The sequence below is a fragment of the Platalea leucorodia genome (assembly GCF_965183815.1).
Source record: "Platalea leucorodia genome assembly, chromosome: 8".
Classification (NCBI taxonomy): Eukaryota; Metazoa; Chordata; class Aves; order Pelecaniformes; family Threskiornithidae; genus Platalea; species Platalea leucorodia.
Window position 1 is genome coordinate 36,413,782 of NC_138830.1, and position 16,136 is coordinate 36,429,917.

The following is a 16,136-nucleotide window of genomic DNA, read 5'->3' on the forward strand; positions in this document are numbered from 1 at the left end:
CGCAGTGATAATTTTCATGAGAAAAGGGGTGAAATGGAACACTTTTAGTGGGTATTCTGGCCACCTGACCCTCCACCATGCCCAGAGCCACTGCTTAGTGAGAGGAAAGGTCTGGGAGACACAGCCTTTCCCTCTGCCTAAGCGCCACCTCCTGGCTCCAGCAGGAAAGGTCAAAGCTGATCCCAAGGTCACAATCCCAAATCTTTGTGTTAAGGACTACTGAAACCAGGGTTCATGCAGAAGCGAGGACTAGGAAAAACCCTACAGAGCCCTTCTATATAGGAAAAAGCAGAGAAATTTTGGCTATTGTAGCACTGCTAAGAATTCAGAAGTCCTTCCTTTACGCAAACCTCGTAAGGAGAGTCTGAAATCTCTCTTTTGTCCACTTACCCTCACAGCCACAGAAGAAGAGCAGGTCAAGAGCAAATTCTGTTGCTTGAGTGTCGTGGACTAGAGTATAGTGCCCATGGGTCCAGTGTCTCAGCTCCCCGGCACACACAGGGGTACCTGAGCCTAGAATGGAGAACAAACAAGCCAGGGAAAACAATGAAGCTGTAAAATAGCTGATGCCTGTGAAGCTCAAGGCACGTAGGGGACAAGCCCCTGCACTGCCATGCCACTGTGGAGCTGTCTTTGCCATCCCCAGCAAAGTGTAAAGGGAAGAAAAAATAAAACCGCAGCTAACTTCTTTTCTAGAGGTGACTCTAAGTTATGTCCTTTAGCCAATGTGGAGGAGAGAGGCCAAGATCTGCTTTTTGAAATTGGTCAAGCTGCGATGTGCTTTGGTTTAACCAGTTCCTCATTTTTTTTTTTTCTCCCAAGATTTACAGTAGTGCTCCAAACTTCCAAGAGCCAGCAACCTATCTGTTCTTGAAGTACTGAAGCTACCAGATGCTTCAGTGAAGAAGGACATTGCTCTGAACTCACTCTTCATCTGCCATCCCAGCAGGTACATCAGAATTTGGGGAAGCCTTTTTTTTTCCTCATTGCTGTAGCTCAGTTTTCAATCCATGCAGCCCCAAACTATGCCCTCCTCATTAGTGAGTTTAAAATCACACGACCGGAACATGGCAGATAGGAGCGGCAAAACGACTAGCCGTGGAAATGGGAAAAACAAAGCCTTTGTACCAGGTAAGTGTTCTGGTGGGATTTTCAGTAGGACTTGTTTGTTTTACTGCCTTTTATTCTGGTGTCCACTAACTGGCCTGAGTCAGTGCAAGACGAGTGTTTTCAAAAATTCTACCCTTAAACTTCAAAGCCACCATTTTAAATAAACAGCACCAATCCATGAATCCAAAATTAATCTAATCTTTTATAGCAATGATATCTCATTGCTGACAGCTAAGTGGTTATTTAGGCTGGCAGCATTGTCTGAAAGGTTAAATCCTAGTTTTAGGTATTGGTTTTCTAATTCTAATTATCTTTAGTTCCGATCTGTTCACTTTCTTACTTTTGATTTAGTCTCATACAAGAATCTACTTTATATGAAGCAGGAGTGTAACTATTGGCAAAAGATTATTGGGCAATTAATTAACACCCCCCCCATGCCTTGACTCCTACAGAAGTCCCACCCTTAAGACTTAAGTCTGTTCAAAACAGTTTCTTCAAGTTAGTCATTATTTTATTCCAAATTCTTTTGCAATGGTCATGTATTTTGGATACCCAGTCTAACGTGCTTTAAGTCCCATGTTTGTGCCAGTGCCTTGTGCTGGCTGCAGTACAAGGTGAAATGCTAGTTCCATGAAAAACATTGGGAATTCTGCTGCCAACATCTTTAACGTCAGGATTCTGCTCAAGTCCTGTCACGCTGCTGCTGTTCGACTTACCATTCTGCATCACACCGTCTTGTGCTTCAGGGGTGTTGTCAGGCTGGTCTGGCTGATGGGGATTGCTATCAGCGTGTTCTTCAGTCTCTTCCTGCTCAGGTTTGGGACTGCTGTGCCCAGCAGCATCTGCTGCTCTTCCCTCCCCAGCATCTTCATCCTCATCAGAGGGAGCCAGGAAGTGCAGCTTTAGGCCAGTGAAGTTGGAAAGCAGTAAAAACAATGCCTCAGAGCGTAAGAACTGCAGAAATTTCTTCAGGATGTCAGGGAGGCTGTCTTCCTCTGCTGTCTCATAGAGTCTGAAAGACAGCAGAGGTATCAGCAGTGGAGAACCAACAAGGACCACGTCCATGGGAGCAGCATCAACCAGTGCAGCCTCATGGCAGTTCCTGTTTGGCCTCATCAGTAGGTGCAGGACGCTGTCATTCCCCACCTTTTATTGGCAGGCCCCCGGCTGCTCCACTGGATGTCTTTGCTCTCCAAAGCTTCACACAGTAGTCGGTATTTCTCTTTCTAGGAGAGGAAGATAGTGCAGAAACTTTAACATTTGGCTCCCAGGTCTCCCTTGGTGTGCTTAGCAGCAGTCATTGTCTACTCTCAGATAAGGCACTATTGTTTGAGGCACCTAAGGACTGCTGAATTGAGGGGCATAGCCTGGCTGGGCATCATGTCTTTTCAATGCCAGTGACCAAGAGGTATCAAATGCTACTTGATTGTCTGCTGAGTGAGAATGGAGTTTCACTGAGATATGGATGCCCAGTAAACCAGAGGTAAATCAGCCTTGAGAGGCAAAGCCTTTCAAGTAAGACAAAACCATTACGTGTCACTTGTTTCACACACAGGTCGAGTTCCCCAAGTCCTGTGAGAGCTTGAGGGATAGGGAAGGACACTCTGGTCACCACAAGGCTAGGAAGCAGCAAGGATGACGTGTTTCCATCCTTCTGCTTTGCTTCTTGTAGGAAACAATGTTGAAGCAAAGTGTTTGATTTTTGGTGAGTCCCTATGCAGCAGTGTACAGGCAGGCAGAGGGGATCCACCCATAGAATCACAGAATGGTTGAGGTTGGAAGGGACTTCTGGAGATCACTTGGTCCATTCCCCTTTAGGGAGTGAAACTAGAAGGTGTTTTAGTTGATGGCCAAACAAGCAAGGCCTTTCCCTACCTGCATGACATGTGGTACCTACCAGCCCTGTGACCTGTTCTGGCAGACCACACCAGATTGAAACACTGGGCTCACCTTAAGAAAATCTTTCAGGAGACTTTCTGATCGCTCCTCAAATTCCTCTTGGATTTGAGCTTGGGAGTCCATGTCCAAATAAACTGGATTGATCCACTCGTACAAGATTTCATGCTGGAAGGGAAACAGATTTGAATGCTGAATTTGCAAAAGTAAAAAATATTTCCCAATTCCCCCTTACCCAGCTGGCCACAGGGCTGGACTCCTCCCCACATGCACTCCATTCCTTTTTTTTTTTTTTTTTTTTTTAATTGCACCATGAGTATTTGCTGCATTCTCTGCACTACTGTAGGTATGCAAAATGTACAGAGTCAAGAAAGATACACAAGAAAAAAAAACAGCTACGGATTTATGGACAGGAAACAAAAAACAGAATGGGGTAAGTTAAAGATTAAAGCATCCCCAAGCATCAACACATCCTGTAAGAGATATTCCAGGGACATTAAAGAAATAGAAATGCAGATAAGCAGATGTAAGCTTGTTACTCACATCATAGGGGATGTGTGGGCTCCTGGGCAAAGAAGCTTCCATGTGGCGTGCAGGTCTGACTATCGACGGGCCGTGAAACCAGCCGCTGACTGACAAGCGGCACTTCTCCTCAGACAGAACTTCTGACACCTGGAACAACCGTTGAGCAGCACGTTACTGTTTAGACTACAAAACATTTAAGGAGCAGCTGTAACAAGCACCACACAGACTCATCATAGGAGATGGACCTGACTCTGGAGAGCCTAATGCATACACAGAGAAGTTAGACAAGGGCTAGACCAGGCTGGGTTATTCTTGGCTCACAGAAAGAGGGCTTAAAGCAAACTTTGATGCTCAAGTCCATTGCAGATCTCCAGAATCCCTGTTGAACAATTTCACATTCCAGGGTGCTGTACTGTAATGGCAGTGTGAAGAGAAAGCCATCCCCTTATGACTGGTTGCAAGCCACAAACTGTGAATTTTTGAACAGCACATACAAACTTTGTGGGTTTTGTTTGTTTGTTTTCTTTTTTAGAACAGTCTGATGGAACAGGAAGAAGAAACACAGTCTGTTCCAAAAACATTTTGGCTCTTACTGATTGTTACAGAGCTGTAGTGGCCCTTTCCTTGCATGACTTAGAGGTGTTCTAGGTTATTTGGAATGGCTACTGAATCCTAAATCACTTGGGAAATGGAAACCTGCCTGCCATTAGAAGCTCATGGATCTGCTCTGCTCAGCAAACACCCACAGCTTTATTTGTTATCTCCCAAAGAAGCGTACACTATGAGTCCAAAACCTGAAGATCTATTAGGAAGTACTGACTAAATGCTCTTTGCCCAATGTCTGAGAGGGCTTTAAGGCTGGCATGTGCTGTGAAGGTTTCGTATCAGTCTGACCCTTACCCAGTCCTCTAATGGTAATTCCCAGGCACTGTGCTTTACTGACGAAAGGGTCAAAGAAACGATTCAGTGCTTCAGCTCCAGGCACAACCAGTGAGGTCCAGATCTGGGAGGCTTTGATTCACAGCACTCCCAGTTAAGCTTAATGCTTATTTTAAAAATAAGTTTGTTACTTAAGCTATGTTTATTGCCTGTGTTAACAGTATCAGAGACAGTGCACGGGACCCTGAATAGCGCTAATGCGTGGGATTAAGTTTAGGTCAGTAGGAGGCAGTCACAAGGTTAAGTGGAACATGGATTTTTATGACAAGATTAAATCACTACCTGAAAAGAATTAGGGCAGTGACCAAATAGATGTTTCTGTTAATTAATTGTAAGACATAAATAACAGAAAAGTAAAACCCTAAGCAGTCTAGGTGAGGACATGCCTGACCTACATCACTGATGTTCTTCCTCTCCAACCTTCTGCTCTTTGGCCCTGTTTGTTAGAGTCCGTGGTATTCTCAAGTACACAGGAGTTTCAGATTTCAGCCAGGTGTTTGTATCACACGGTTCCAGAGATTATTCATCCTGTTTCCAGCCATCTTCCTGATAAGTGCCACGAAGCGCTACTTAACCATATCAGCATTTCTACTGTAGGGTACTGCACTACGTCTACATTACCGAGTGGGTAAAGCCACATCTGCATAGTGCCCTGTTGGCAAGGTGATGTGCCGAGGAGCTCTGCTAGAGCAAAGTCACGGCATCCACATGAAAAATGTGAGCTAGTTTAAAACAAGCAAACAAACAAAAATCTCTCCTCGCCACAGCCAAATCCACGGCAGTGGCTTGCCAGGAGAGCAACACAAAATAGAAAAGGCAATTTTTCTTCCCCCAAGATGATGAAGCTAGACTGACAGTTTAAGCTGGCTTTGTCAGTTCTTGTCCTCCTTGAAGTCCTGCCTTTAACACACAGCACTTAGCATGAGGATCCGTTCTACCCACACTCATTCTCCCTTTCCCTTCTCCCTCCCAATCAGGATTGCAATAACATGCAGAATGAATAACCACAACAATGAGAATCAAAAAGCGAGCAAAAGACAGCTCCTTGCCTGGTGGAAAGAGACTGGAGACACTTCAAAGAAAACCAGCGTGTTCCACGAAGGCACTAATGACTTGATGATTTGCTGTGGCTGAAAGTGTTCTGCGGAGGAAGAAAACATACTCTGGTTAAGATATGAACTGGAACTCACTAGAAACTGCCATTTCTCTCTGACTTCATGACTTTGCGACTGGCAAGACACCTGGGTATAAAGGACGGAGCTCAGAACAAGGGCTTGGTGAGGAATCAGTGGACTTCTGTTGCTGGAAAGGGAAGTTATCTCCATCACTTTAGGGTTCCAAGCACAGCTTCTGGCATCACTTCCATCCTGCCTCCACTCCTGGCCCTTGATAAAAAATGGAAAAAAAGGATTCCCCTCTTCATTACCTTCTCCTGTTCCTCTGCTGCACCCATTAGCATTGTCTGCAAAGCCTGCTACAGCCTGTCTCTAACGTGCAAATTTTACCCGTACATCAGCTTCTCTGGACAAAGGAGAAACTCTTTATCTTCCTTGTACTATCTGAGGAGAGAGTTCCTACAAGGGGTGCATAAGCTTCATCTTTTTCAGCCACCTGAGGCTGAGCTCCGAGTTCTTACCATCTGTGCTGTACAGGTCCAGTGTTCCACCGTCGCTTTTCTCCCAGGGTGGCACGAGGTACAGGATGAAAGCAATTCTCCGACCTTCCAGCTCATCATCGTGGCACAGCAAGACATCTGCAATTACACACGTTTTGCTGCAGAAGCGCCTTTCCAGTACACGCATGATTCATTCCAGTGGCTGCTTCCCAGCTTTGTCCCCGCAAGGGTACAACAAGAAAAAACACGCCCTTTCCAAGAACTGCGTTTTCCCTCGTCAGCATCACCAGCCCAAGATTTGCAAGATTAACCTCTGTAGGACTGCACTACAATTGGCGGATTAGCCCACTGTGAAGGTACGGGCAGTTATAACTCGTCATCCACCCCTCCATGGCTGTCACTGGGGACAGTGGACAGAGATTCCTGACTTAATGATGCAAGCTCTGACTCCTAAATACAGAATTGCCCTTTGAGTAGCTTTGTTGGTGGAGTAGAGGGGAGGGGGAGCCCTAGGGAACAGAAAATCTGGACCAACAATTGGTTGTGCAAAAGGCTTTTAAAAAAGTAGAGCTCACAGCAGTAAAAATTTTCCCCTTCCTACAGTGATTTTTCATGACTAAAAGGGTAGGTGCAGTTGTAACCTGGACTCATTTTAGCATCAAACTTCACAAACTCAACTGCAGCATTTGGAAGCTGAACACATCACCCTTTTGCACGGAAGCAAAACAAGGCTGAACGCAGGCTAAACATCTCTGAAAAGGCGGGACCTTGCAACAGCACTGGGCCCAGTTAAAGCCGTCAGCAATGGAACTACAGCAACAGTTTTTCCATCATTTGTACTTCATTTTCTGAGACTTTGATTTGCTGCTGATAGCTTCTAGGACCCCCTGGAACTAGAAAGGGGTTGGGGTGGGCTATGTAATTACGTATTCTGTAGACATTTTCTTTCCTACACACCCACAGAAGCTTTAGGGAAAGGATAGCTTATAAACTGACCAGTATATTCATATTTAGCACAGGAGATATCAATAGTTGGCTCCAGCTCAATCTGGGTCACAGCAGAAAGCCACTCTCGGAATTCTTCACACAGAGCATGCCTGAGAAGACAAGCACAAGGTAAGCATCCTCTCATGTTATAAAGCACGTCACCATAGCCTAAACTAATTTATTACCTCCCTTCCAACTATTTAAACAGTTAAAGGTGCCATTAATGCTGGTGACAGTGTATTCCTGTAGAACCACACAGGAGCTGGCTGGGAAAACAGCCCAGCGCTCACAGCATTGCCAACGCTAACCAGCAGCGAGTGTGAAATTGGTTGTAAAGGGGACAGCCAAGCCTTTCAGAAGTGACAGATACACAAGGGCTGACTCAGATCGCACCACTCAGAGGAAAACAGTTAACCGACCTTAGGGCCACAACCTACATAAAGCAGCTTCGGCTCTTCAGGGCCGGCTTCTGGCCTGAGCACGGGGGCAGAAGGCGGCGGAGCCCCGCCTGGCCCACCCCGCTGCCCTCGCCTTCCCAGGGGAGCCAGCCAGGGCTTCTCCCCTCCCCGAGCGGGCGCACCCGGGCCTGGCAAAGCCCCGAGCCGGCGCTTTACCTCAGCGCGGCGACGTGGGGCTCCGGCCTTCCCCCCAGCTCCTCCGACTGCGGCGGCCCATGGAAGAGAAGAAGGGACGGGGGTTGGGGTTAGGGCGGCGCGGCGCGGCCCGGCCCGGCCCGGCCCGGCCCGGCGCCCACCTGCCGCAGCGAGAGGAGGTCGTTCCGCCGCCCGCGGAAGCCGAGGCCCAGCAGCTCGTCGCGCAGCGCCTCCGCGAAGGCCGGGCCCGCCAGGAAGCCGGGGATGACGCCGTGCCGGAACGGGGCCGGCTCCACCGCCGCCGCCTCTGAAAGGGAAACGCCGCCGGTGAGGGGAGGAGGGGGCCCGCCGCCGCCGCCCAGGCCGGGCCGGGGGAAAGGGGGCTGTACCGTGGCGGAGCGGCTCCCCGCGGCGCCAGGCCGCCGCCGCCCGCTCCCGCAGCGCCGCGTCCCTGAGGGCGGCGCAGAGCTCGGCGGGCGCCTCCCGCTTCCCGCGCTTCTTCCCCGCCGGCAGCGCCGCGGCCCCGCGCCGCTTGGCGGCCATGGCGCTCCCCTCTGAGGGCCCCGCCGGACTACAGCTCCCGGCGGGTACCGCGCCGCCCGCCGGGCCAATCGGATCACGCCGGGGGCGGAGCCGCGTCCCGCTGGCCAATGAGGACGGGGGAAGGGCGGAGCGCGGCGCCCAAATGCCAGTGAGAGGGCGGCTGTCCTGCCCTACGTGGAGAGGCTGAGGGAGGCAGAGTGGCTCCTCTCTATGGTCGTGCCGGAAGTGCGGCGGGAGGTTCCGGTGAGGCGGCGCGCGGAGGTTAATGGCGGACGCGGTTCCCGCCGCTGAGCACTGAGCGCTGCCTCGCCGCCTCCCGCCGCGCCGCCATGTCCGTGGTGCCGCCCAACCGCTCGCAGACCGGCTGGCCCCGCGGGGTGAACCAGTTCGGGAACAAGTACATCCAGCAGACGAAGCCGCTCACGCTGGAGAGGACCATCAACCTGTGAGCGCCGCCTCGGGCCTGCCCGGGCCCGGGCCCTTCCCCGCCGCGCCCCGCCCCGTCCCGCTAACGAGCCCTTCACCGCTCCGCCAGCAGCCCCGGGGCCGCCCTCGGGCAGCCCGCGGGCGGTTTTCCCGCAGCAGCCGCCGCGCAAGGGCCGCCCGGCCCGGCCGGGGTCCCGGTCCTCCGGCGGCTGAGGGGAGAGCGGCGGGAGAGCCCGGTTGCCGACGAGGGTCTGCCCTCCCCCCGCCCCCCCCCCGCAAGGGCGTGCTGTTAAGCTGTGAAACGCCACACTGTACGGTGTTGTGGGCACCGAAAGCTTCCCAGCCATCGGGGGCATGTGCAGCATTTAGTATATATGCTTTAGTATACGGGAGCAGCCTCCGACTCGGGAAGTGTGAACCCCAGGTAGCAGAGTCAGGGGGTGTTCAGACGCGGTGAACATCATGTACTCATGCACACACTCTCCGGGTGTGCTCTTTCACAGGCATCTGCCTTTGGTGGCAGAGAGAGGAATGGGCTATTGGCCTGGGTGGGATGTGGGCTCGCCCTGCGCAGTCAGTGGGATGTGGCTAGGTGTGCCTGGTGTTTGCTGGTCATCTGGTGCAGGTGTTTGAATTTAAATTCAGAGTGGCTGCTACCAGAGAAAACTTTACTTCTGTCATAGATACAAGCTATTTGCTAATAAATACTTACTTAGTTTATATGAGAAGCCATATACTTTAGCTTCTTCCAGTAAACTCTGATGGATGTATTCTTTGCTAAGTACATCCATCAAGTTGTAGAAACAGCAAATGTTAACTGTAACAGCTGATATTCAGTTTTAGCTATTAATCACAGACTCGGGTATTTTTTTTGGTATAGCTGAGCTTATTCACAGTTAGTCTTGTGGAAGTTCAAATATGAACTTCAGAGATTGGAATATTTTTATAGTGTTTCTGAAGAAAAGACTCATCAGAAAGCTGTGTTACCACCATAATTTTTTTTTAAAGTATAGGTTAAGGGTTTTGATGTACAGACTAATGTACTCACATTAGTATAGTATGAATTAGTGTAGTAGATTATTAATAAAGCTATCTGTGTATCTAAAAATGGAAATTATTCTAAGCTGTAAGTGAAGGGGAGGGGGGGAGCTTGCTAATAAATGTATCTGCCGTTAGGACACTGGTTGTTTTGTCTCACTTGTGTACATGAGAAAGGGCTCTAACGACTGCCAGTGGCTTGTGATTTCTCCGCTATAAAAAATGGGGGGGGGGGGGGGAGGGGGAATTTGATGGTGGGAAGAGTTTGATATGATTAAGTATTGGAGTATATCAAACTCAAGTTTGATATGATTAAGTATTGGAGAAAGAATACATGACAAGATCTCTCTCAGGGAAAGCATCCCCCATGAAATCAGTCATTTATTCCATTAATTCAGTTGCTGTATGCCACAAGTCAATCAAACCACGGTGATAACTCGTAACTGCCCAGAACCCATTTTCCTCTCACTTTTTGACTTAGCCTGATGATCCTGTCTTCCCTTGAGGCCTCGTGCTGTCAGATCTCTGTGTTGCTTGGATTTTGTTGTACAGTAACATTTTCCTGTTGCCCTCTGTGCTCTCTAGGACTGACTGATTTCTTGCCTAAGCTATCCTTTCTTTTCTGACTCTTCTCAGTCCCTCTTATCTGGAGAAATCTCCTGAGTTTCCACTATGCTGTCACTAGAGGAGGCAGAGGTCCAGCACCTGGCCCAACAGAGTGATCTGCTTGAACTCTTGATCTTACCGGCCCTGCACTTATCGACACTCAGCATTTCTCCTCTTCTGTGATCCAGATCTCTGATTTCCCACTTCAAAACAAAACCACTTCTAACAGTTTAGTTCTCAGACTCTTCATTACTTCTGCAGAAAAAAAACCCCGCTGTCCTGTGCAGCTTCCATCCTTCCCAGCAGAGCTTCTCTCCTGTCCCTTTCCCAGCTCCTCTCAGAGCCTCAGCTGCCTTTTCTCTGCAATGTGGAGATCAAAGAGGGTGGCTGTTGACTAACAGTTGCTGCTGGTTCTTCTGGGCTTCTTTCCTTCTTTTGAATCAGCACCACGCTAGCGTGTCAACCAGCAGGACTTTCCGCACTTGTGTGTGTCATAGCGCAGATCTTGCGAGAGGGGCCCCATAAGTCACAAACAAGAACTTCTAGAGTAGTGCTATGAATGAGTTACCCTTCCACCAAGCACAGAAGGTTCTGCCTCAGGGTGGATGCTGGGTCATAGTGATTTAAATTTACATTTCTTATTATATTGTAACATATTTTCTTCCCCTTACAGGTATCCTCTGACAAATTACACATTTGGTACAAAGGAACCCCTGTATGAGAAGGACAGTTCTGTGGCAGCTCGGTTTCAGCGCATGAGGGAAGAGTTTGACAAGATTGGCATGAGGCGGACAGTGGAAGGGGTTCTGATTGTACATGAGCACAGGCTGCCCCACGTGCTGTTACTGCAGCTGGGTACAACCTTTTTCAAGCTGTAAGTGTCTGTTCCTTGAATGTAACTTTTAGTTTAACTTCATTGTCACAGACCACTAAACACATGGGCTAGAGGTTAAAGTGTGGTTGACTGATAGATGTTTTGAGTGCGATTCATTTCTTGCAAAGACTTAATCTGGGAAAACTTTTTTGAATAGTGGGGTTTTCATCTAAAATGTATTTGTCTGACTCTGCTCATGAGTGCGGTGACGGTTTTGAACCGACTGGAAATCTTAGTTACGGTGCATCACTGTGGTAAAATCCTGTTTAAAACTCATTATCAGTAGTTAGTGTTTTGTTCTTACATTATAAATGCTGTTGTGCTTAAACATTCTTATGCTATGGCTGCAAAAATGGTAAAGTGGAGCTCAAGAAATAAACCCTAGTAAATGCAGAATGGTATCTGTTTGCAAACTACTGGGTGAGCTGGGGACAGCAAGAAGGGTAGGCATCTGAATTTGAGAAAATTGGTTCAGCTCATCTCATAGTTATCACTGCTGGAGTGAAATTTTAGTGTTTGGATCATATGGTCGTAGTGATGGTGGTGGTGCTTGTTGTCTTTTTTAAACTGGGTGGGCTTGACTTGTCTCAAGTTATCCTGCTTGTGTTCTTGCTGTTATGTTTTTAACATTTACGTTGTTTGTTCTCCATTTTGTGTGTGTGTCTGTGAAATCTAATTTTATATCCAGGTTCTCCTTTGACATCTTGATTTGGGGGATGTTTGTGGACAAAATAGGCTAGACTCTAAAAGTTTTGCAAAACTCTGTAATGATGAAAATGTGTTTTTAGTTTTCTTCGTTAACCTTGCATCAAATGCAGGATGGTTCCCCCACATGAGTTTTATTTTCTGCTTTCTGTGTGCTTCAGTGAGTGCTGTTTTTGAGATAAGAACAAATACGGTTGGTATTTACAACTCTTTGTTCAACCTCTGGTGCTTTTATATTATTGCTAAAACTTTACATTTTAAGTGTCCCAGTTACCGTGTATATTGTTATACTTTGTCCTGCTGAAGTTAGTGTTTTATATAATAGTTATTTTTTTAAGGGACATACAGTAGCCATTCTAGTCACGATTTTGGTGAAAGCTATCCTCCTGTCTTCAAATTCAGCGAAGTTAGATTTGGAACTTCTGACTTAAGGGCCTTGGGTGAATTTGTAACTCCCTGCCTGGAAGCACATCCGAACTTACGTGTGAAAGTTGTTACATGCAATAAAACATAACTTTAGCTTTCATCATTGATTATTTTAACAGACCTGGTGGTGAACTCAATCCAGGAGAAGATGAGGTAGAAGGGCTCAAACGCTTAATGACAGAGGTCTGTTTTATTTTGTTGTGTTGCTATACTGGAATGTTGGATTATTTTAGAGTTGACAGAATAAGCCAAAGCATTACAGTAGTCTCCTTATCGCTTCTGTTATTTTGATGCTTTTGTGATGTTCTCAGGTAGTTAACAAATAAAGCAGTAAGTTTTCATTAATCCGCATCATGAGAGTGCGACAGAGTGGTCTAGTGGCTGACCCCCGACCTGCTGCTCAAGTCCTGTCTTCATTTGCAGCTTTGCTTTTTGGCTGGCTTCAGGCGAGTGAGCGTGCAGATGGGCAATAAAATATGTTGCGGAGCAGAAGTGACAAGGACTTGGTTTTGAGAGAGTCCTCCCAATGCACCAATTAACCTTCCATGCTCTCCAAGTAACCTAAATTAATTCTGTCAGGTAGCGTAACAATGCATTTCATTCTTCCCATTGGTCTGACGGAACTCAGTTCAGCTGAATACAGCATGGAATTTGAAATGCTCTCGAAAGTGTCCTTGTCCTGTCAGGTGAGGCTTTTACTAAAAAATGTCATTTTATACAAAAATACTCTAAAAAGCTATTCAGAGCTGTTCCAGAGCAGTTCTGGACTGCATCAGACCCTTGTTACAGCAAGTCTTCATGCTTCCAGTGTATGTTTTCTAAAGAAATTGACTTGGGGTAGTTAGAGCTTTGACTGTAACTGGATTTTTGGTAGATACTGGGTCGTCAGGATGGTGTTCAGCAAGACTGGGTGATTGATGACTGCATTGGTAACTGGTGGAGACCGAACTTTGAACCTCCACAGGTGAGTACTCACGTTGACTTCATCCTCTTCAGTCAAGTACTGATTGTTCTTCCAAAAGCCTTCAACCTACCAGTTGGGCTTTTTGAGTACCTGCTGCATGAGCAAAATTAGTTTTTCTGGTTTTTACCTATTTCATCTCCTTTTTGTGGCTGAGGAGAAACTACATACTTCTGGAAACTCCCCTCTCCCTCCTCACACCTGTCCTGATGGATGAGAAACCACTGGATGTAATAGCTTCCGGTCCTGTGCTGAGCCAGACACACCATGTAAATTCCTGTTTTAGCCACAATGGAGACTCTTGCACTGCTGCATATGGAACAGAGGCCCTGTGAATAAAATAGTCTCGCTACCTTATTTCTAAATGCTTTAATACTGAAAATACTTGCTCAGTTTGCTGTTACGCATTTCTGTCTTGTTGGGTTGTTTTAACTGCTCATGAGTACTGGTGCGTCTTTGGATCCTGTCAATAGTTGTGACAACAGCAGCATTCCTTTCTGAGTACTTTCTTATAAAAGTGGTTTTCATTATTTGATGCCATGAAAGAACAATATATGACACGTTGAAAGCTTGCACAGCACTTGATGATTTATAAAGTAGCACTTAAGATTGCACAATATTTTCAAAGCTCTGTACAACCAATTTTTATTGTTTTTTCTTCCAGTATCCCTATATCCCAGCTCATATTACAAAACCAAAAGAGCACAAAAAGCTTTTCTTGGTCCAGCTTCAAGAAAAGGGTAAGTGTTTGTTTGCAACAAAGGCTTGTATTTATAACAATGTCTAAATGCTTGGAAATGCAAGGAAATGTGGTAGCAAGTTTGTGTTCATATGCTTGCAGTTGTTCATAGTTGATCACTACAAAAGTTAAATGCCGATATCAGTTTTGAAGGCAGGTGATCCTTCGAACATGAGTTCCTAGTAAATGCTCATTCCTGCTCCTGCATCAGTATATGTACAGCACATGACCCCCGTATTTAACTAGAAAAGGAATAAACCTACTCTAGTACTGTAGTGCTATATGCAGTGATCTTGTTTTGAGGTGGGGGCGGCGGCGGCGATACCTTGGCTGAATGCGTGGTGGTTTTTCTTAATCAACTTGTATTTGTTTTTAGCTTTGTTTGCAGTCCCAAAAAATTACAAGCTGGTCGCTGCACCATTGTTTGAGCTCTATGACAATGCACCAGGATATGGACCCATTATTTCCAGCCTTCCTCAACTTTTGAGCAGGTATATTATGATTTATTTGTATTATAGTTCTTGGGAACACATTTGCTGTGGGACACCAGAGCAAGGCTAGGCACTACAGAGCCAGCTGTGAAAAGGTTGCAGCTATCCCAAAGAGCTCAGAATCTACCTCAGACAAGATGCGATGGACAATTTAGAGGCACCAATTGCAACTCGCTAGCACCGAAGTCCTATCTAGCAGTTGTAGCAAAGGAAGTTGTGAAAGACAGTGGGGATGCAGCTGTGCACAGGCTAAGGAACAGCTTCTTGCAAGCGTTAGGCCCGTGTGAGAGTAAAAGCCAAGATGCGTGTTTGAGGCACTGAATTAGGTGTGCATGCTATCACAGCTTTGTGCTGATTAAATGCGGTGGGTTTTTTTTTTTAGACTCTGTGTAGTAGAGTTCATAACGTGGTGTTTTTATAACACAAATATCTGTAGGGAGAGCTGTATTTTTTCCTTCCTTTTCCCAATGTACACGCTCTTCGGCTTTTTTACCTGAAAATGGCTTGTACTTCAGGTCTCCAGAGCTCACTAGTCTTACTGGTTTCTGTTACTTCAGCAAATGTTCAGGAATGCCAGGCATCCCACGGCCTGTCAGCTGTTCCTCAGGGAAATAGTTCTGTCATCCACCTACTTTGATGAAAAACGTCTGTTAGCAGAATGTCAGCACTGGTATTGCCCATGACAGGCTTGTGTCGTGCTGCGTTTTTTTTCCTCTGTGTAGCCCCAGTTTTGGCAGTTGTAGTCATGGGGGCTCCCCCTGTTCTAAAGACAGCAGATACTTTCTCCCGAGTACCAGCAAAACACTGGCTATTATGCGGCCAAATGCCAGTTTGGTACCAGTGCAACAGACGCATCCGAAGGACGGACATCTGGAAGTTGAGAAGGATGCTTGCTTTCCCTGCGTGAATGCCGTTTGTTGGGAAACGTGGCTGAAAAGAATTAGCTGTTCTGTTGAGTATGTCCATCTGTTACCCTTGGAGCGTACGAAGTTGGCCCCTGATAGCAGAAATGCTGTGAAATAGTTGCTGGTGGGGGTACATAACTCTCACTGGTATTTTCATATCTATGAAGCTCTCCTTAAGAGATGAAATGTTGATAATTAGTTCTTCTGCAACCTTAAGAGACTGTTGTGCAATGCTAGTGTAGAATTGGCTGTTAAAAGTGATGCTTCCTGCTGTACTATAAAGCTGTCTTAGTAGAAAATTCACTTTTGTTCTGTCAGATGAAGGCTTATCAAGAGCAGAAACAAAACATTTGCTTATTCATTCCAAAATGTCACTTAAATAAAAAGAATGAAAATCCCTCACTTGGTGCAATCCTTTTAATTTTAGGTTCAACTTTATTTACAACTGAATTCCCGTGTACCTGAAGAGTCTGATAGAAGAAGCCGTCTCTGTGAGCACAGCTTTAAAATGTAGAGAAAAGAATACGTGTGATGCAAGGATTTTTTTTATGTCATTCTTTTCCTGAAGGCCACTAAACTTTCTATTGTATGAATAGAGAAGTGAATCTCAACTGTTTAGGTAGTGGGATGGCAATGTGATATCAGTGTTTTAATCACTTTTCATTGTAATACTCACCAAATTTTTTTTGTACAACATTAAACAAAATGGTTAAGATTCTGTTTGTCTTGGGTTTGGTTTTTTTTTTTTGTTATGCTT

General features: G+C 46.4%; 3 protein-coding genes across 5 annotated transcripts in view; 1 reads left to right on the forward strand and 2 right to left on the reverse strand.

The window, feature by feature from the left end:
* OGFOD1 (2-oxoglutarate and iron dependent oxygenase domain containing 1) overlaps nucleotides 1–8,212 on the reverse strand; it is a 13,232-nt gene extending 5,020 nt beyond the window's left edge. For both annotated transcript variants that reach the window (XM_082320209.1, XM_082320210.1), the window contains exons 1-11: nucleotides 8,055–8,212; nucleotides 7,827–7,972; nucleotides 7,687–7,733; nucleotides 7,082–7,182; nucleotides 6,107–6,223; nucleotides 5,520–5,611; nucleotides 3,550–3,678; nucleotides 3,061–3,174; nucleotides 2,257–2,336; nucleotides 1,827–2,122; nucleotides 391–513 (exon numbers count right to left, since the gene is read on the reverse strand). In XM_082320209.1, coding sequence (XP_082176335.1) covers nucleotides 391–513; nucleotides 1,827–2,122; nucleotides 2,257–2,336; nucleotides 3,061–3,174; nucleotides 3,550–3,678; nucleotides 5,520–5,611; nucleotides 6,107–6,223; nucleotides 7,082–7,182; nucleotides 7,687–7,733; nucleotides 7,827–7,972; nucleotides 8,055–8,208 — 1,399 coding nt within the window. In that variant the 5' untranslated portion in view covers nucleotides 8,209–8,212. The remainder of the gene's footprint in view (nucleotides 1–390; nucleotides 514–1,826; nucleotides 2,123–2,256; nucleotides 2,337–3,060; nucleotides 3,175–3,549; nucleotides 3,679–5,519; nucleotides 5,612–6,106; nucleotides 6,224–7,081; nucleotides 7,183–7,686; nucleotides 7,734–7,826; nucleotides 7,973–8,054) is intronic.
* Nucleotides 1–16,136, reverse strand: part of LOC309594305 (metallothionein-2) — a 216,043-nt gene that overhangs the window by 41,957 nt on the left and 157,950 nt on the right. The window lies entirely within an intron of this gene.
* NUDT21 (nudix hydrolase 21) lies at nucleotides 7,125–16,097 on the forward strand. Of its 2 annotated transcripts, none has more exons than XM_082320212.1 (7): nucleotides 7,125–7,201; nucleotides 10,952–11,152; nucleotides 12,403–12,466; nucleotides 13,158–13,247; nucleotides 13,909–13,984; nucleotides 14,360–14,474; nucleotides 15,807–16,097. In XM_082320212.1, the coding sequence occupies exons 1-7, from the start codon at nucleotides 7,179–7,181 to the stop codon at nucleotides 15,826–15,828; spliced, it is 591 nt and encodes a 196-aa protein (XP_082176338.1). In that variant the 5' UTR covers nucleotides 7,125–7,178; the 3' UTR covers nucleotides 15,829–16,097. The 2 variants fall into 2 exon arrangements, with proteins under 2 accessions (XP_082176338.1, XP_082176337.1); XM_082320211.1 differs by lacking the exon at nucleotides 7,125–7,201 and adding an exon at nucleotides 8,382–8,653.